This window comes from Perca fluviatilis, chromosome 8 (genome assembly GCF_010015445.1).
Source record: "Perca fluviatilis chromosome 8, GENO_Pfluv_1.0, whole genome shotgun sequence".
Lineage (NCBI taxonomy): Eukaryota > Metazoa > Chordata > Actinopteri > Perciformes > Percidae > Perca > Perca fluviatilis.
This window is the reverse complement of record NC_053119.1, coordinates 19768214-19788697: the sequence shown is the minus strand read 5'-3', so window position 1 is coordinate 19788697 and position 20484 is coordinate 19768214. Positions and strand designations below refer to the sequence as shown.

Below are 20484 nucleotides of genomic sequence, written 5' to 3'. Positions count from 1 at the left end.
CATCAATATGTTATTTTTAAGTTTGGATAATCTTGGACTGACTTGCAGATACTGAAGAGCACCCAAAAGACTGGATGTTTTTTTTTTTTTATTCTGCTGTCCAGATACACCTGCATTTCTATAGTATGTCATAACGAGGTTGTTGCTTTGATTTCTGTGTGCAACACTGCAGAGAAACTGCATCTCAGCAAAAGAAAAAACATACACTTGTACTAAATAGGTATCTTTTACTTTCAGTTATTTCAAACATTTTCACAGTATTTTAGTTAATGTCATGATTTCTACAAAGACCTGTAAAAAGTTAAAGGAAAAGTTTTTTAAACTGAAATTTGAGGTATATGGTTGGCTGTAGGTTCGACTGCACCGGTCACTTGAACATATGAGGCTGTATATCAATCCACTTCTGTTTGAGCTGCTGTTTCACGGTGTCTGGTGCAAATATATAGTCTATGGCCTGCTGGGAGAGTTTCCATACGGCTTCATGACTGAGACCAAATGTCGAAGCTGCCAGCTGATATTCCTGAGACAAGTCTGTACTGAAGACTCCCTTATCATCAGTCTGTAATGTGACAAAGAATAAAAATATTCATGGTGAACTTTTGATTTTTCTCACCATTAGGCATTATCTCAGGTTCTACATCAGGGGTTCTCAAAGTTTTGATGACAATTTAAGGAGCCAGCATATTTCCCAAAAAAATCATAGTATGTCATAAAGCATGTCAGTGTAGAATGCGATAAAAATGTATGCCATGAAAAGTCATAGTATAGTAGCATAAAGAAGTCAGTCATACTGGTAAATCAGTAATAGTATGTATAAAAAAAAAAAGTCAATAGTATATCATTAAAAAGTCTTAGTATAGTAGGTCATTACAAAAAAGGTTTGGTTTAGTTGAAAATAAGGATTTTGTGTGGAAAAACCTGTAACAAATAAATTAATAATGTTGGCATCACTGTCTGTGAGGTGCAAAGAGAGTAAACTTACACAAATCACACTTGGATGCCCCATCTGGTACCAGTACTTGAAATGATGTTTGGAGTAACACGATACAGTTTGTCCTTTGACGTTTGATGTCAGGCAAAGCTCTACAAGAAAAAGAAAGTTAAGAAATCAAAAAACACGTCAACTTACTGTGCACACCAAAGAAATGTAATTATTTCATATCACTCTTACCCAGCGGTATGTTGTTCTGCACCACTTTGTCAACAAGACTTTGAGATCCACCCACTTCAGGATGCAAGAAGGTGCCGTGACCGATCCTGTCTGGAGGAAGGTTCAACAGTAGATCTGACTCCTCCAGCTGTGATGGTACCTGCAACAGTGTTTGTTGTAATGTCAGCTCACTCACAGATAATGTGACTACAGATAACAAATAACATAAAAAATGTTATGGTCATACTTCTGAGAGGTGCAGTGACAACTTCAGTCCACAGTTCTTGGCCCTCTGTAGAGCAGGAAGTAGGTCTTTTCCATGACCAACCTTAAAATTAAAAGTACATTCATTAACAGAAGTATTGTGAGAAAATCCAGCAGCAATCCTCCCCTTGGAGGAAAAACACACTTATTTTTAATCTGACTGAATATTCCATTTAGATAGTTTTGATATGATTTGCTGAAGTTTGGAGGCATCTGCTGTACTTCACCATCCCAAAATGTTGCACTCAATGGCATTTCATTTGTGAAACTCAAGATTGTCAAACAGCAGCATTTTAAAACAGCAATGGATCTTCGAAAAACAAGACAAAGCAGAAATATACGAGACCGACCCTGTTCTGATCTGATCTACACCCACCAACTGTAAAAAAAGTAAAAACTTAACAAGGTCTAAGTCATATTTTGGGGCACTTAAAAAGAAAGTAATCCACCATACTGGGATAAGTCACAGCTATTACCAGAAAACCTTGGCAAATTGTACAGCAGCCAGCAAGATGGAAAGATCACACTTTCGGTAAGCGACAAAATTAAGTTTTGCTACGCTGCTTTTTTACTTTCAACTAACTGGTACCTAATGAGTAGGTGTTTTAATTCTCATGATGATCAATATTAGAAGTAAAACTGTAATTTTAATCTGTTTGAGAAATAAACCTACCACCTGTAAAAGGCAGAAGTCATTATAGTTGTTTTTTTTGGCACAGTGGGTGCTTCAACTCAAATGATGCATAATATTCAGAGTAAAACTATGATTTTTACTGACCGTTGGATCTCCACTGAGGTCAAGTCCTACCACCAAACCATCAGTGGACAGCATGAACTCCTCAGCAAGCTTCACTGTCTCCATGGCAACTTCAGTCCCATTCCTGCGGTCAATTGCCACCAGAAACCTTCAGGACAAATGGGCACATTAAGAACCATGCACGGAACACATTATGCAGTGTTTTGTTGGTTTTATCATCAGCCAATGATGGTGGTGGGAGTGTGTCCAACACAGCCACACCTCGCACACCTGAGATACATTTCTGCACACTGAAATAATACAGTCTAGGGCTGCACAATATAATGTTTTTTTTTTATAGCAGTATCAACTGGCGCAATAAACACATCGTGAAGACACTCCAAGATTGTTAGTTGAAAGAAAATATCAGTAGAAAACTGCACTTTAAAATATAACTGTCATTGTTTTTTAGTGGTGACTTTTATATTCTAATCAATGTTCACTTTGTTCAATAAAAGATTGTTGGAAATGATTTACTTTAATTTGTTTTAAATTCTTTTCCTCATATCGTGCAGCCCTAATACAGTCTATGCCTACCTGACATCAATGTCCACTCCCTCACTTTTACACTGTCGGATGGCTTTTATGACAGTTTCAACATATCTTTTTTTTGTCAATCCTATAGGAAAAAGATAACAAACTTAATAATTTGCAAGCCTAATAATTTGATAAAACAATCCTGACGTTAAATCACATCATCAAAGTATTAGGCTCCATGTTAACATCTTTACCTGTGTTTTCCTCCTGCCTTGGTGTACTTCTCAGCTCTAAATATTTGACACCATCAGCTGCAAACTCCTTGATAACATCTGTAGTCACCTGGGAAGAAAGAAAAGAAACACCGGTTACTCATATTCTGATAAGTTAGACAAAAGTCAACAAAAGCCAATTTTAGTTTAAACAAACAGCATATCCTCACCATCAGGATGTCCTCCTCCGTGTCCACCAACTGATGGATGACCTTGAAGACCTGAAAACACCTGCGGACATGCGCGCCATGTTGTTTTAATGTTTAAGGCCCCCGTCTTCGCCCCCCTCTGTTCGATAAAATAATGTTGGAAATAATTTCCTTTCAGTTTTTTTTTTTTTTTTTAATTCAACAAGCAATTTGTTGTATTTTATCAGTTTACTAAAAGCAGCAGAAAGGTAGAACGTACATTTTAGTATTTGTTTATTTAGCTATCACTAGCTAGCTAGTAATATCGTTATGTCTTGTGATTGCGTTGTGATTTTCCACAACGTTATCGCATATATGGCATATTTTCCTCTTATCGTGCAGCGCTACTTCACACTTCATTTGCTTAGCTAGCTACCATTGAACAATTTATACTCTAATATCACATCACTTAGGTTAAATAATCAAATATATTTATGAAATGACGACGAAATAATCATCAATTAATGTTAGCTAGCTAGGTAACGTTAGGTCTAGCTAATTGATGATGAATTCGTCGCTCGCCAGCACTTAGCTATATTAAACTTTGCATTAAAGATATACCCACTCATCCAGTGTCCTCCGCTGGCCTTTGCCGATAGCAGTCATGCCGTGTTCAATTTTGAGATACGGTTTTCGGCTGATGAGTTTCTCGATGGTTTGGAAGCTGACGGAGCCGTTGAGATGAGCGTGAAGCTCCTGTTGACGGTTAAAACACTGACGTTAGCATGTAGCCAGCTATCACATTAACTAACATACATTTAATTATTTTTAAACTTCTCCGAGTCCTTTCTCTTGTAAAGATTTACCAATGCATTTGTGACTTACCACTTTTGGCAGCTCCCGATAAAAGGCATCAGCCTCATTATCCATCACAAAGTTAAACAAAGCCCGGGTTTAATAATCCGTGAGCCTTGTAACAATTGTTATGATCTATGTATGACAACTCGCCTGTTTTTCAGCATAGGGGGGGGTTTTTTTTTTTTTTTTTTTTTGGGGCCCCCCGGAGGGAGAAAAAAAAAATTCTTTTTTTTTTTGGTTTTGGGGGGGGGGGGGGGGGGGGGGGGCTGGGGGGGGGGGGGGGGGGGGCTTTTTTTTTTTTCCCCTTTTGGGCCCCCCAAGCCCGATTCTGCATTTATTGGCCAGGCGTCCATTAGAACGCAAGGTAACGTAACCCCATTTGTTCCGGTCCTATCCCTTGAACAATCGGATAGCCTAACCCCAACCAATCGAGCTGCTTCGTAGGGCGGGTCTTGGCGTGGCCATAGTGGGATTCGTAATTTTGCTGCCCGGCGCCTAGAAACTAATGTTATTCAAGACTTCTCCTTTCCTTCGAATATATCATCTTTGGATTCTTTCTGGTAATAATGTTTAGTTCCTTATTAATGTATTTTTGTGGCAGAATTTCATATTCACAGATGTAAATTTTGTTTGCTGTTTTTTTAAAGAAATTGAAAATTACAGAGCCACTATCCCACCTTTCTTAAATAAGAAAGCTCATCCCTTGATGGCACGGTTGCCTTGTTTGCACAATGCACTGGATTACAGCTATTATTAAACTTCATTCCTTTATTTTACAAAATTTCAGAAAACATTTTGTGCTTTTTAACTTAACTAACTATAATATTATAATGGCTGTAACTATCAAGTTATTAAGTTTATTTTTAAAACAGGGATTTCTATGCAAAACACATGATAACATATCAGTGGCAGGGGTAGAAAGTAGCTAAAAAAGAATTGAAAGTAGGGCGCCTGGGTAGCTCACTTGGTAGAGGAAGCGCCCATATATAGAGGTTTACTCCTCAACGCAGTGGCCATGGGCTCGACTCCGACCTATGGCCCTTTGCTGCATGTCATTCCCCCCTCTCTCTCCCCCCTTTAATGTTTCCATCTGTCCTATAAAAATAAATGCCTAAAATGGCCAAAAATATATTAATACCAAAAATTGTTTGATTGACAATTGATTTTAAAAAAGGATACTAAAAAATAGTTGCTTTTGCAAAACTATTTTCCAAATATATTCTTTTTTTATTGTTGAAAATGCCAGCACAGTACATTTAATAACATTCTCATGTTCTCAAGTATACAAAATCCAGAAAATTAATTTCAATCTGAAGATTCCCAAAATAAAACATTTATTGATGTTGGATGGAAAGTTCTGTACATGGAAATGATGTCTACATGACTAAGCTGAATGGTGTTATTATATCAATAATAAAAGGTGGCATTTGTCCAAACTTGTGCTTACCTTTTTGACTTATAGATGGATCCAAACACATTCAAAATTATATAGCAATGAAAAAATAAAGCTGCATAATTATAGTTATTTTAACTTAGTCCTTTTAACAAAATAATTAAACCTTCATGCAAAAAGGTGTACCTGGAAACTGAAAAAAATAATAGAAAAATAGAGCAAGTAATGATGTATTAAAACTGTATTCCTACTTTTAAAGCATCTCTCCTCTTTAAATGGATACCATGGTTTCAGTCAACTTAGTCAAATAATTTTACTGTCTACTCTACATGTTCATAAAATGTAATCATGCCATCAATATGACCAAGTACATCAATATAAAGGACGTAAAATATCTATTTTTTAAACAGGTCAAGGCACTGTGGCTCTGAGGCAGCACTGTGTTCTAAGGAAAGAATTGTTGATATGACAGTTAATTATTCACTCTTGATAATCAAGCGCAGAAATACTCACTAGAGCGACTGAGCCAGTAATTAAGAGTTACTGCAGTTTAAACAACCTGAGGTGAGGGATGATGCTAAAAAACATAAACATTGACAGTTTTAATTAACGGTTCATAGACATTGTGTGAAAGCAGACTTTGTCGTGCACTTTGCAAAATAAAAAAGTCCTTTGAAATCAATTTTTTCCTCCTAGGTTATGGTCCAAGTGGTCAAAATGAAAGGAGAAAGTCACTTTTTGTGTCTGTTCTGTCAGATGTATCATTGTTTTTTTCCCATCCCTTGGCTGATATGTTGTAGCCACTCCTTCAACATTTGAAAGCTTGGTCGAGCAGCAGGATCCAAGTTCCAGCACTGTTTCATGATGTTATACACCACTTCAGGACAGCCATCTGGACAATCCATTTTGTATCCCTTCTCCACTCGAGGCACAACGTCTTTTAATGGCTACAGAATGGAGAAAAGTTGTAAGAGAGTAGACAGTGTTTACAGAAAACTTAACTTACTTTGAAAAACTAGTGTGTTCTGTATTTGGGGCGAACAATGCAACTGGTCAAAAATATAGTCCACATTAAAGAACACAGTATATACAGTACTTTTTCAAAACAAAAAAAATATAGTTTTTGCTTTTCACATTTTCATTAGAGGAATGCAGTTTATAGTCTCTTAATTTCAGGTATGTACATTACGTCAAAGAAAACCTTTTTAGATGGTATACATATTGTACATTGTTAGGTTCTATAAGTCACAATAAAGTCACAATACCACATTGAAATTGTACCCTTTAGCATGATAAACTATACATTATCAAGTATTACTGAAATAGGAAAGAGTCTTAACTGTAAATGCATTGCTGATTAATCTCCTTCTTAAATCAAAGCCATAATTCCTTCTTTATATTTTCTGTATGCCTCTTTCCAAAAAAATACTGATACTTACAATTCTCGGGTAAGGTACTCGGCCAAAAGAGTAAATCTCCCAAAGCAAAATACCGTAGCTCCAAACGTCAGATTTGGTGGAAAATTTCTATTGATGAAGAGAAAAACACACATGTAAGAGTTTGTTTCAATCTGTGGGAGCTACACTTGGTAAAGCACACTACTCGACATGGAAACAGTTCTTGTAAACAACAGTTCACCTTTTCTCTGAGGGCTTCTGGGGATGTCCACTTCACAGGCAACTTAGCAGTGTCCTGAGTGGAAGAGGCCTCCTTGGTCAGACCGAAGTCACTGACTTTGGCCATGTTGTCTTCTGACACAAGAACGTTGCGAGCTGCTAAGTCTCGGTGGACAAAGTTATTTGTTTCCAGGTATGCCATGGCTTCACAGACATCTCTGTCAAAGTACAAGAAAACAAAGTTACAAACCTGAAGGACTTTTCTCTTTAAACTCTCAATCCTGGGTTAAAAAACATGCAGCACAAATGTCCTTATGATCCAACAAAACATAGACAATCTTTAAGGGTTCACTGTGGAGTTTTCTTGCAAATAAACATGGCTTAGTTCATTCAGTGTCTCTTGCCTACAATTTGTTGCATGCATTTCCACCTTAATGAAACAGTTGCCTATTGTTGTCGTCTTCTTCTCTTTTACTGGCGCCGTGCAGCCTTTCAAACTTCTAATCATCACCAAATGTCAAGATGTGGAATTGCATGAAACCGAGAAACCTCACACAGCTGTTCTTGTACCTTTTATTTGGTAATAATGATCCATTTTTAAAGTAGGCCTACGCAAGAGATTATTTTACAAACATTCAGTAATTTGACATGCAGATCACAAAATACAAACAATTCTGGGAGCTGCTCATCAAAACATTGCTCCACAGTGCCACTAGTAATCGAAAACTCCACAGTCTACCTTTAATACAGTATAATTGTGGCCAACTGTAGTCATACGCACAGTACAAAATTAAGTAGCGCATCTCCACCAAGTACTGTCCGGCCTCTGGAACGTAAGTAGTCAACCAAACAGCCCTGAAAACAAACAAACGTGACATCTTTATAACAGTACTCTGGATGCTGACAAATTGTCAGACAGACAGTCTGCTACCTACCTTGGCCATGTACTCAGTAACTATAAACAGACTCCCGTTCTCCTCTACAATCACTCCAAGCAGCTGCACCAAGTTATCGTGCCGTAGTTGCCTGATGAAGAAGAGGAGCACACAGACATGTTATGTAGTTTACATGTGACTTGTGTATTCATGTTTCTAAAAAAAAATTAAATATGTAATCTTCTTTACGTCATGACAGAAGCCTCTGCAATAAAGGCCTGTGCTGTAGCATCATTTTTTATGCACTTCACAGCTACTTTAGTCCCTCTGTAGTCTCCCACCATGACATCTGGAATGATCACAAACAATAACAATGAACTGTAACTCACATTTAACAATGTCTACATGTACTTTTATTCACAATTTATTCCTGATACCAAACCAACAACAAAAATTATATAACCTTCACTTAAACCATACGGGAAATGAGGGAATAGGATTTTTTGTTAAACGTTACACCTGGAATTTAAATGTAGTTAGGCAAGTTTGCATGGTTAAGGTTTAATTTTACTTTTAACAAAACCTTTGTACAAATTAAATACACACAAATGTTAATTCTTAATTTTTATTTATCATACATATCGGATCTCTGCAACAATAAATTAAAATTGGGCCAGTTGAAAACTTGAAGCTACTTGCCTCCAAACTCTCCTTTCCCAATAACCTGCTGCAGCTTGAGGTCTTTTCTGCTCATCGACCAGCCACCTGTTGGCCATTCAAAGAGGAAACAACATTCAGCTGAAACATAACAGCCCCATGCATGCTTCTCATAAACAAAAAGGCTACAATGATGTGGTTGCAAAAATTGTGAAAGACTGAGACTTACTCCTGGAAAACTCATCCTGAGCGGCCACCGTCCCCTCCTCCACCTTTGGCTTTATCAGTTTGGTGCACAGGCCATCGGCATCTTTGGTGTAGTGCTACAAAGGAAGCAACACATAAAAAATTATATTACATAATAAAAATTAAGTAGAAACACCAACATTACAGCACTTTCAGGGTTCTCCAAAAGGTTGCTCATTGCATATAGCCTTATAAAAGCAAAGACAATTTTATAAGATAAACACCAGAACCGCCTTCAGTACATCGTTGGTTAAATAATCTAATAATAATGATCTAATAATCTAACTATGCACAGAATTCTGTTTGCTCTGTAGGACAAATTTAATATATTGCTGGATTATATATTGGAAATATATTGCTTTTCTGGAAGAAAGCCATACCAATTTGAAAGATAAGTCTCACTTCTCACATATCTCTATGAGGATCTTTATTTAATTTATGTACTTCTCTTTTGATTTTCTGTTGTTTTGTCATCTTCAGCTCTTCACTTTGTTAACTGTTTCTTGATTCACAATGTTTTTCTGGCGTTATTTTAAGGAATATTTAAAATAGTACAGTACAGTACAGTTTACGCAGCGAGCAGTGTTTCACAATGACCAATAGAGGGCTGTAAACGACAGACAAGGTACCCCCTTAAATAGGTCAGACTAAAATTACTCCTCTATTTTAACTCAGTAGAATATATAGTATGCTTCTGTTAAAAATAAGCACGTTAAACAGGAAAAGGACTCATTTTGAGAGCAAAAGGCCTGGTGTATTTTTGAGGTTAGAACTTTGCACCTCAGCATACTGTTCACTCTTCCTCTTTGACACTTCCTGTTCATTATTTGTTCCAGGAACTTTATGAGATCTATGAGGTGGAACAGAGACGCGGGGGTTCTAAAACAGGAAAATACAACAAACCTACAGTAGACAAAAGCTCTATATAGCACCAGAGCAAAATACTACAAACACCTCGTTTTATTTATAAAACAAAGCCTAATTTGAATGTCTCACCTCAACCAGCTGCATGAGGTTTTCAAAGTAGCCCTCTTCATCGATAGTGAGCTTGCCGTTGTGGTAGATGATGCGGTAGTGCTCCACCTTGCTGTCGCAGCTCACACACAGGGTGTAGTCACCGGGGAAGTTGGTGCTCTCTCGCACCAAGAACAGGCCTGTTTCAGGAGGGTGAAGCAACTGCTCTGCCTGATCCCGCGTTATCTTCCCATGAAACCATCTGCGAGTGGAAGAACAAGAGAGGTAACATCAAAAGGAGACCATTACAACTCTGTCAACACCACTCATCTAATCAATGTAAATTGAAAAAGCACTCTGAAATCCTTAAAATGATGATAACTCATACATTTTAAACACCAAATGATTGAAATCTATTTGGATCCTTTCTGTTGAATTCCTTCTGTTTGCATCAATCATTGCAAGGCATGCCAGTTTATAAAAGGTACACAAATCTAAAACTAATGCTGTGTAATACAACGGCCCTGCAATAAATCCACTTTTCATGACGTTTATAATGTTCAGTTATTGTGTTGGTTCAATTTTATGGTTGTTTTGGCACCTACACCTATAGTGCTGTTGATATTGATTATACCGCATTATACTGATACTGAGAAGTGTTTCTAATATTTTGTCCACCCTATTTTTATCAATGAGGGGAGACTCAAATATTAGAAACACCACTCAGTAGAACAGTTACTCAGCATAATACAGTTCAACAGCACTGCAAAACTAAAGCCATCAAAATGAACATTAAGTTATTTGCAGTATAAGTATGTCCTCTGTCAGCATCGGAAGGGATGCCTCTAACTGTTTTAAGAGGTCTTAATCAGACCGACATCAGGATGTAAAAGCAGTGAAGGCCAAATCTGAATTCCTGCCGGTTAATAAGGAAAGACTGCCGGGATCCACGTTGGGCCTGTGTTGCTGATGATTCTCCATAAGCCTTTGAGACATTAAACAAAACAAATTCTGTTCTGAAGATCCAGAGGTATAGATTACAGTCATTTGCATATCCACTGTGACCAGTTCTATTTTGGAGAGGGTCACAGAATGTACTGTAATAAATTCATTTGCATCTGGGTTCATGAGCAAGGTACATTTAAATATCACACAGGAAACCTTGTTGGAAAGCTCAGAAAGAGTCTTTTTCTCCCCACACTAACAGAAGCAGCTTCCCTCCGAGTTTTAGGAAGAGGAGTTTTCCTTTCAGTTCTGTATTACAGGGATTTACTATTTCATAGACATAATGCAGCTACCACTCAGAGGCCCCTAGATCCCCTTTACCATTCTACTCTCACATTCATGACTGGTGATATTGACAATAAGGAGAACAGTTGGCATTCTGCCACTTCTGTCTGTTCTTTTAATATTATTTACTGTCAACACACAGTGTTCTGCATGTATAAATACTAAATATTATAGTCCGTAAACATACATACACATACTAAGTGATTATTTAAGGTCAATACTAGGAAGATTAGGCTAAGGGTAGCTCAAGTAGGGCTGTCATGTCTTTTCTAATGGCTATATTTTGTCATGTTATGTTTCATGTTACCTTTCATTGTGTATTTTTTTTGTCACTGGTTGTTGTCTAGGTACATTTGTCTTCATCTGAGACATTGATCAAGGGCTCTATAAATAAACCTGTCATTCATTTACATGCTCACATGCATGAAAACGGAAACCCGTCATGTGGACAAACAGGGAGATTTTTGAGATTACTTCAGCCTGAGATAGAAAAGAAACAACAGGAAACTACACAGAGTTCAAGCAAAGCTGAGCTAGAAACCGACACAAGTGCACTGCAATTACAACACAGCCCGACCAACTGTGGTTTCCATTCACATAACTCACTAAGCGTCGTCGTAGGAAGAGGGTAAAGTCAAGATATTTTAGCCGCTTCTGCAGACGCCACACAAAGCTGGTGTGGTGGCAACTTTTGAGATATAGACAGTAGATACATTAACCTAATCTGGTTTGTATTGAAAGTATAAGATCACATTGAGCATCAGAAATACATAAACCATGATAATCTGTGTACTCACGGCATTAGACTCAGCTTGCCTCCAGATTTCACACCTTCTCTTTTCATAACATAGTTGGCTGGAATGGTTCCCTCGCGACCTGCAGCATTTTTAGCTTTGTACCAGTTTGGATCCTAAAACACAAAATGTCAGAAATGGTTAAAATGCATATATACAAGTGTCAGCATTGTCAAATTTACACATTGCATGAGAACTCAGAAGCAAAACTCTATATTTATAGGAACATAAGTTAGGCCATGAAACGTTACCTTTGTGACGATAACAATAGTCAGCACATCTCCTTTGTTAAAGGGTAAGTCCTGTTCTGATGTGCCTGTGAAGTTGTACCTGGCCACACACTCTGTGCCCTGTGGCCATGGAGTCTACGGGAACACGGATAGATCACCAATTAGTAAACAAATGTCTCATAAATTACTCATCAGACATGTCTTGTTGTGTATCTGAGTTTTGACATGCACGTAATCTGGAGGCCTACTCTGGATCTTACCTGGACCTCTGTCATTGTGAGGTGGTTCAATCCTCTCACAGGCGATGTTTTCTAGCTGCTACCATTAGAGCTGGTAAACACACACACAAACACACAAAACAGTGCATAAGAAGAGATTTTTAGCCTGCTTCGGAGAGATTTACTTAACCACCAAGAAATTCTCAGGAAGACCGTGAATTTGTGGTTTGGCTTTGTAGGTGCGCATGTTATTTCATATTTACCAAGTCAGTTATTATCACAACACACTAGAGTAGTGTCAGCTCAGACAGTGCCAGTAAAAAAATAACTCGCTAATACAGAAAGCAGAACTAACGAGTCTTCTTTTTTTCAAAATCTTTTTTTAAAATCACACTTTCACAACTGGGGCAGAATGTTTCCATGACGCAGGATAACAGTATGCACATAAAGACAAGGCCTCAGTGTGATGATGGATAATAACTAATATATATATATATATAAGAAATATACTATAAAATATATTTTGGAACAATATTCTAGCTGACTAGCCACTTCTACTTATTTATTGTTTTTATCTCATGTATTCTAACCCATGGGAGAGACACAGACTTCCTCTGCCATGGGTTAGAATGTATGTCTGTAAAATTTGTAAGTGTCAATGCCAATGTCCATGTCTGAAGCCAAAGGAACATTTTCACACAAGTGGACAATAAAGATGTCTAAAAGCCATATAACTTGTAGTTTCTATTCTATATGTTAACCCGACACATTCTCCAGCTAAGCCCCAATGACTGGCCCTTGTAGGAATCAAGATAGTTCTCTTCAACTCTGGAATGCAAACTTGTGGTGAGATCTGACCAGGCCCGAGGGACTCATCCAGCCCAGCGTTTCTTTACGTCAATAAAGCAGCCACTACGACTTCGAGTCACCCAGGGGCAGTGTTTCCATGATACATGCACAACAAATCAGAGCAGAAAGGATGACCTTTGGATTAAGTCATGCTCTAACCCTTTCAATCCTCTCCCAAAACCCCACTTCCTCTCTTCCTGTATCAGTTCCCATGGAGAAGTGATGGGGCTCAATCGTCAGAGCTCAGGGAAAATCCTGGCTCTGATCAATTCTGTCACTGAGGTCATATCCTCTGACATGTCCGTTACTATGCAGTCAACTTCCTGCCCAGACTTAGAATACTCCAATATTAGTGTGGGGTTCTTGGAAACATTAACAGATATCACTCTCTGAGCTCTTCCTTTTAAAATCATCTTTCATTCACTGAAAACACAATCTGGCATGTCATATGTCACACATTTAATGACTAGCCCCTTCACAGACACCAAATGTGAGACTAAGAATGATCACGTCCCAGAAAGGACTGTCATCACCTAGTATGATGAGGATGAGACGGATGTTGTCCCCCATAGAGTACTGCAGCTGTCTATCTGAACACATTTCCCACGCCCATCAACCCAGCAAGGACACCCCCATTTAGCATCTGCTCATTGAAAACCCATCTTTTCTACGTTACACTTTGACATTTCACACTGTGCAGCAGGTCATAACAGGAATAAAAGACTTAAAATCTGAAGTCATGCTAGCAGTGCTTTAAGGCTGTAATGCACATTGTGAAGGAAACCAAACCAATCTGTCCAGCTGACCCCCATCACAGGTTTAAAATGTGTATCTTAAATCATGAGCAGTTCAGCCAAAGAGAGTTTCTCTTCTCAAATTGTTTCATTAAAATTTTGTTTAGAGGCCTGGGAGGCTAAAAGTATCCAGTATTTCTGAAGAAAAAAATTATAAGAGAAAAGTAACAAAAAAAAGTAAACATAAATTGTGTAGAAGAAATATTTTTTGATTCTCTCGTAACACATTAATCATCTCGTGGCCTCTCTGATGACCCCTCTAGGATATCCTGACCCCCAGGTTGGAAACCACTGCGCAAGATTCAAAGCAGTGGTGGAAAGTAACTGTACTTAAGTACAATTCTGAGTTATTTGTACCCTAATTTTATGCTATTTTTTACTCCACTACATTTACTTGGTACCTGTTGTCATGTGTTACTTTGCAGATTAAGATTTAAATGAAATATATAAAATACAATCCATTGCTATAAAGTAAATTAAACCAGCCAACAGTATAAAGAATGAGTAAAATGAGCTCTAGCGCAGCCAGCTGCAACATAAAAATACAGCTTACATGTTACTGCATCAATAATAATAATAATAATAATAATAATAATAATAATAATAGTATAATATATAATAATGTAACAGAGCCCATTTTAGCTGCATAGTGAGTACTTAAACTTTTATACTTTAAGTACATTTTCTTGATAATACTTATACTTTTACTTAATTAAAAGATCGTAAAACACTTCCACAAAGACCACATGGTATTGTTAAACAAAGATCATGAATATCTGCACCAAAGTGCATGGTATTCTATCCAACATTTCACTCTGAATCACAAATGTGGTGGTGAGAGATAGACTGGGTAAACCCAGCCCGATCTGCCGGCGATTTGATTTCGCCCTGCAGCTCAGGCTGAAAACCTGTACGTTTATCTATCCTGCTTCCGTTACAAATTTGCGGGAACCAATCACAAACTGGCTTATCCACCTGGCGCGCTATTGGCGGGTTTAACACGATGACAATAGAGAAGCGACCAAGCAGCTTTTTGTTTACATTCAACAAGCTGGCCACCGAAGCGCAGCACTCCATGGCAGTGTCACTACCATGGATGTAATTAGGTCACTACCCGATGTGAGTAGAGTGCAGATGTGAGTTGCGCATGCGTCACTTTGCGACAGCCCCACACAGGTAGGCTAGCAAGTCTGTTTTGCTGTTAGCCACAGAATAATGAGATAGGTACATTACATAGCAGTAATTTATTATTTAGCGTAAGGCATCACATTTTCACGGCATGATCCCTGATGTCAGTTCTAGATTAGAGGCTGAAGTAGCCTACAAGAACCTGCTAACGAGAGACTTCTGTAATATCAATACAATAAAAATGGACATACATAACAAAGTTTGTTCACTGCTGGCTACAAGTTAGCAATCAAACACAACAAAGGCTGTCACTTGTATGGTGTTTTGAGCTAACGTTAGCAATCATACAATCATAGATAGCTAAAACGTTTGCCGGATCCGGATCCCTTGGCGTTATGCTGTAAACCGTTTAAACCTGAGCATGCGCAACTCACATCTGCACTCGACTCATATCGGGTAGTGACAGCAGCAACCCATTGATGCCGCTGTCGCTGCTACGTCACCCAGATCGTTAGTTCATTGGTTGAAGGACTATCCAATTGCGTACAGAGTCATTTGAACTATGCCCGTTGATCACGCCTCTTGTGCAGAGAAAATACAGAGCAGACCCCCCAGACTAATGTTCAATCTTAAAAGATTGAGCTTGTTCCGATGATAGCCAGACTAGGTGAGAGAGGTAAAGTCAGTGAATCACCAAGGTCAGTAGGAGTCATCCTGTAGGGACCATGAATGTCTGTACAAAAGTTTAAGGCAACCATCCAATAGTTGTTGAGATATTTCAGTCTGGACCAAAGTGGTTGACCGACGAATGCCATGCCTGGAGTCATGCTGCTAGTGTGGCTAAAAACTCATCTAAACTAAGTGAGAAATCTTCTGACTTAAATCTCTAAGACTCATTTATAACTTGAAGCAGGAAATTATGCTCACAATACTCTGGAAACAGAATCTGTCTGGGCGAAGTCCTTGAAGAAGCAAAGTGATCTCACCAAGTGAGGAACAGATCAATGGGGCCAAGGCTGACACACAACAGCACATTTTAATTCCTCTGAATGCATCTCAGCAGCAGGCCACCAGCAGCTGATTGAATGGGACAGAACTCAGTCTGTCAACGTGTAACATTGACATTTCCAGAGAGCTCTACATGAAACCACAGCTTGCCATTTTCAGGAAGCTGACAAGGCTGTCATTGTGAGTCGGTCGAGTTTCTACTGACCCCCGTCTCAATGAGAAGTACATCATCCTCAGTCTGTCCATGAGTAGCTTTAGGGGCAGCAATGCTACAGTTCGGCAGGTCTGAAGATATACATTTAATTTCACGTTTTATTACAATCAACAGTACAATCAACTTGTGTCTGCTGCTTTGTTATTGTCAGGTAAATTCTCTTTTAAACACAGACAAAAAATTTACCTGATCAATACTTAACAATACCATGATACAGCAATGGCAGTCAGTGAATTAGTACATCTAATTGAGAGATAGTGTCTGCTACAGGAGAAGCTATGCATGACATAAGCTACTGACAGCAACAAGAAACCAGCAAACTTAGTGACAGACTAAGTGAATGGAGTCAGGAAAGAGCACAAAGTTGCTCCAAATTTAACAAGTCACTAATAAATATAGGTGTCATATCTATTCAAACAAAGCTCATGCAGATATTATAGTCTAATTTGACATATTCTTGGCATCCATAACAATCATATTGTTCAAACCAAACCGGTGGATCAACATTTGAGTCTTGTCTTGGGCAAGTCAGTCGTAGTCTAAACTGTACAAATCAGCAGTAGCCTGCCTGACTGCAAGAAGCAAGACAGAACAGGAATGTAGAACTATCTTCTTTGGTCGTGCCACTCCCTCGTCTATCTGCAGAGATGAAAATGCTGACCATGCAAGGTGTTGCAAAGCTGCTGTGATAATGTGAAGTGAGGATGGCTGGAGGCCCTGTGGACACATTTGCAAATGTATCACTCAAAAACCGCATTGTGCGCTGGACTTTGACATGTTAATTTAGGCAATAACAGGGAAACCTTCAAATAGATATCCTCAGTTGTGGAAAAGAAACAAGTACATTTACTCAAGTATTGTACTTAGGTTGAATTTTTAAGTACTTGTACTTTACTTGAGTATTTCCATTTTAGGCTACTTTATATTAGAGCTGAGCGATATGGAGAAAATCAAATATCCCAATATTTTGGACCAAATACCTCTATATCGATATTGTGGCGACATTGTAGGGTTGACAATTGGTGCTTTCACAAAATATGCACGCAATGAGATTTTTGATAAATAATCATCAGTTATGTTGAAATAATAACTATGTGGGTAAAGGCAAATAAAAGAACAGCTAGAACAGTCTGTGTGTGTCAAGAAAATTACATCACCCTACTGTAATGCAGCCTTTAAAACCAGGAAAATACAACACTTGTGTCCTATCAGGATATTACGATATCCAAAATTTAAGACGAGATCTAGCCTCATTTATCGATATAATATTGATATATTGCCCAGCCCTACTTTATACTTCTACCCCACATTTCAGAGGGAGATATTGCACTTTAATCTCCCGTACATTTATCTGACAGCTAGAGTTACTTGTTACATTTTAGATTAGCATTTAACATGTTTTTATAAATAAATAAATAAATAAATAAATAAATATATAAATATATATATATATATATATATAAAATCAGTCACAGGGCAATTTATTTTTTACTTTTGATACTTTGGAGTGTATTTTGCTGATAATACTTCTGTGCTTTTACTTAAGTAGGATTATGAATGCAAGACTTTAACTTGTAATAAGTATTGTTACATAAATGTATTGTTCCTTGTACTAAAGTAAAGGATCTGAATACTTCTTCCACCACTGGATATCCTGTAATAACGTATCAATGAGTATCAGGTCTGTGTTATTGACTGTGTGCTCCTGCATCCCTCTTCTATGTGCAGCAGGGGGGCCTGGGTAATCTGCCCCACATCTTGAGCCCTTCAGCCTCAGGATGCTCTGCGACTGCTTTGATGCTGCTGCCCTGTTATTGTCAAAATTGCAGCAGCAGGGTGGCAGGGCCAAGTGCAGAGAGAAAGAAACAATGATTTCTGTCCATGGCCCCTGAGCTTTTATCTGACTGGTAGACAAACCAACTCACAGAGTGGTGAGAAATGTACACTAAGAGAAAGAGTGCATGCCAACAGTTCACCCAGCTGAGTCTGACAGCCTGCAGATGTTCTTGAGGAACCTCAGAGGAGGAAATCACCTCTGCCTCCAGGACAACAGCTGGACTCTGGTGCAGCAGCACTGCTCACTGAAACAACTGTCTGCAGGATATAAAACAGGAAGTGTGAGTCTAGTGGTAGGGCCTGCAGCACAAGCAGTCATTGTATCACTTTAATGGCCGTCAGTTTTGCCTGTGAGGCTCGGTAAAGGCACGAAAGCAAATGACAGGGTATACATGTGAAATAGCATCCTGTTTGTCATAAATAAATACAAAACCTAAACCTGAAAAACAAGGCTGTCTTCAGAGTAACAGGAAGACAAAATAAATTGTCAGTCAGGGGGGAAAATCTCCCTTAATTTGGCATCCAGGCATTACAGTTAAGTTTCCATTTTACTTCTATCCAAAGTTCAAACAATATAATGAAGGTCTCGACACTTACATGCGTGGCACTATTGGCAGTTAATGATATTACGAAGTTAACATGTCAGAAAAACACACACCATGTAAGGCAAAGCTGCCATGCCTGAGTAGTGGACGGACACTTCCTTGCTGTGGTGCAATGCACACCATGCAGTGCAATGCTGCTCTGCTGATGCAGCCATGCATACACATGACAGGGTAGCAGCTTTGCTGTGGTTTCATGAGTTTGTTTCACCAGCTTTATTCTTCTTGACAGTTTTGTCACACTCTAAAAGAAGACCTGACTATGGAAGAAGCTCTAAGGATATATCCTTAGAGCTTCTTCCATAGTCAGGTCTTCTTCAGCACCTGACTGGCTACTGGCCTCAGTATTTTCCAGAAACTTGCTGCCTCAGCCGGAGGGGCATGACCCTGAAGCAGACCCAAGAGGTCCTTAGTCCCTCAGTTCTGACAAATGCTGGTTCCATTGAACTTTTTGTTTTCTGTTTGGCACTTGCTTTTGGTGCAGTGGTTGCTTGTCCAAGTTTTTTGATTAATCGTTTCCTGAAAATGACAGACTAAATGACAAAAAGCAATAGCAAACTGAGAGGCATTACCATTGAATGCTAACCTATCTGCAAGTCACACATTCCTGCAAGTGCAGACAGTTTTACAAAGTTTCAAAAAGTATACAAAAATCGCAGGATCAGTGATCATTATAAATACTACCATATATACCATGTTGTGACAGGCAATTTGGAGAGCTGCATGAGCAGCGGCACACGATGTGAAGTGGCAGAAGTTTGAAGGGGGAGGATATTAATAAGGAAATCATAGCCTATTCTTGTTTTACTGTAAGCACTTTGAAATGCACCTATATAAAACTAAGTATAAACGCTTGATTATGTAGCCTGTCACAGGCTCCAAAGACCAGTGCTTTCTTATCAACTTTATCAGAGCTGTCAGTCAGCACGAAGTGTAAACGCTGACAGGCCCACAGGTTAGCTCTATTTTGGAAAGGTATCAGGCTACCACAACAAAACAGCGTTACTGCATCAACAAGCTACGGCTCCATTACAAGATAAAACTTACCTGTTTGCAGGCAAAAACCAAGAAGCTTGAGGCAATAACAGGTGATTCGGCTACTGCCCAAAGTCCGTTTTCATTTGAGCAACGGCAGACAAATTGCCATTCACGAAATATATAACCGACAGTTGATGTGGACGCGCAAAACACAAGTCCCGGTGAGGAAGTGATATCTGCCTAAGGTGACCCGAAACTTCAGCACTCCAAACGTACCTCAATAAAACCAGCCAAGACTTTTGTTGCTGCGTCTTCTCATGTTAACATAATTTTGAAAAGTCGCCTTATATGATGAAAAAATAACTTTCCTACAAACTTATCAGCAGCCTCGACGGTCCTCCTATTGAAAAATAGTAAAATGATTGAGTAAAAAAAACACGGTAAGTCCGGATAAAAATTGCAGCGATTAAATAAACGCGATTCAGACTACTTTGAGTCTACTTCAGACTGACCCACTCCTTTTCCCCGTCAGAACATTCAAGTGTTTTGCCCCACCTTGATTTTGCAGTGCACATGCGCGTTAATGAGAAACTATTCGGGCTAAAAATGGATCATTGAATTAATTTCAGTCAAGTTGGTGAAGAATTTGATCAATGATTACAAAAAGTCCACAAAGTTAGAGCAACGGTGGAAGTGTTTTATTGTTTCAATCTGCAGACATGACACAAGAGGACTGCACAGTATTTTGAACCTCGACTTCGCTCCCAAAAGCAAACAGTTGTCCTGATAAAACCTCCCACTGGTTAGAAGAAGCATAACCTGCGTTTAAACAATTATTCTTTTAAAACAGGTGCTTT

At 38.6% G+C, this 20484-nt stretch overlaps 2 protein-coding genes across 4 annotated transcripts; both read right to left on the bottom strand.

Annotated features, from left to right (window-relative positions):
* Positions 1 to 210: 210 nt before the first annotated feature.
* Positions 211 to 4073, bottom strand: adal (adenosine deaminase-like). Its single transcript, XM_039809698.1, has 10 exons — positions 3973 to 4073; positions 3713 to 3843; positions 3130 to 3190; positions 2942 to 3029; positions 2748 to 2829; positions 2193 to 2319; positions 1398 to 1478; positions 1172 to 1310; positions 983 to 1083; positions 211 to 559 (listed from the first exon to the last, which is right to left on the bottom strand). The coding sequence occupies exons 1-10, from the start codon at positions 4015 to 4017 to the stop codon at positions 368 to 370; spliced, it is 1047 nt and encodes a 348-aa protein (XP_039665632.1). The 5' UTR covers positions 4018 to 4073; the 3' UTR covers positions 211 to 367.
* A 1175-nt stretch (positions 4074 to 5248) lies between these two features.
* Positions 5249 to 20166, bottom strand: LOC120564573 (tyrosine-protein kinase CSK-like). Of its 3 annotated transcripts, XM_039809693.1 has the most exons (14): positions 19697 to 20166; positions 18245 to 18305; positions 12261 to 12330; positions 12022 to 12135; positions 11774 to 11886; positions 9729 to 9948; positions 8716 to 8809; positions 8529 to 8594; positions 8079 to 8178; positions 7890 to 7980; positions 7736 to 7809; positions 6977 to 7172; positions 6778 to 6864; positions 5249 to 6285 (listed from the first exon to the last, which is right to left on the bottom strand). In XM_039809693.1, exons 3-14 carry the CDS (start codon positions 12273 to 12275, stop codon positions 6100 to 6102), a joined length of 1356 nt encoding a protein of 451 aa, XP_039665627.1. In that variant the 5' UTR covers positions 12276 to 12330; positions 18245 to 18305; positions 19697 to 20166; the 3' UTR covers positions 5249 to 6099. The 3 variants fall into 3 exon arrangements, with proteins under 3 accessions (XP_039665627.1, XP_039665626.1, XP_039665628.1); XM_039809692.1 differs by lacking the exon at positions 18245 to 18305; XM_039809694.1 differs by lacking the exon at positions 18245 to 18305 and having other exon boundaries at positions 19904 to 20166.
* Positions 20167 to 20484: the final 318 nt, after the last annotated feature.

What these genes read in the sequence shown, in the direction of transcription:
- adal (XM_039809698.1), bottom strand. Translation starts at nt 4,017, where the DNA reads ATGGATAATGAGGCTGATGCCTTTTATCGGGAGCTGCCAAAAGTG. An exon ending in CGGAGGAGGACATCCTGATG is followed by an intron (nt 3,030 to 3,129) that starts GTGAGGATATGC and finishes CTTTCTTCCCAG; the next exon opens with GTGACTACAGATGTTATCAA. An exon ending in GCAGAACAACATACCGCTGG is followed by an intron (nt 1,084 to 1,171) that starts GTAAGAGTGATA and finishes TTTTTCTTGTAG; the next exon opens with AGCTTTGCCTGACATCAAAC.
- LOC120564573 (XM_039809693.1), bottom strand. An exon ending in GGCAAGCTGAGTCTAATGCC is followed by an intron (nt 9,949 to 11,773) that starts GTGAGTACACAG and finishes TTCCACTCGCAG; the next exon opens with ATGGTTTCATGGGAAGATAA. An exon ending in TGGGAAAGGAGAGTTTGGAG is followed by an intron (nt 8,179 to 8,528) that starts GCAAGTAGCTTC and finishes TGATCATTCCAG; the next exon opens with ATGTCATGGTGGGAGACTAC.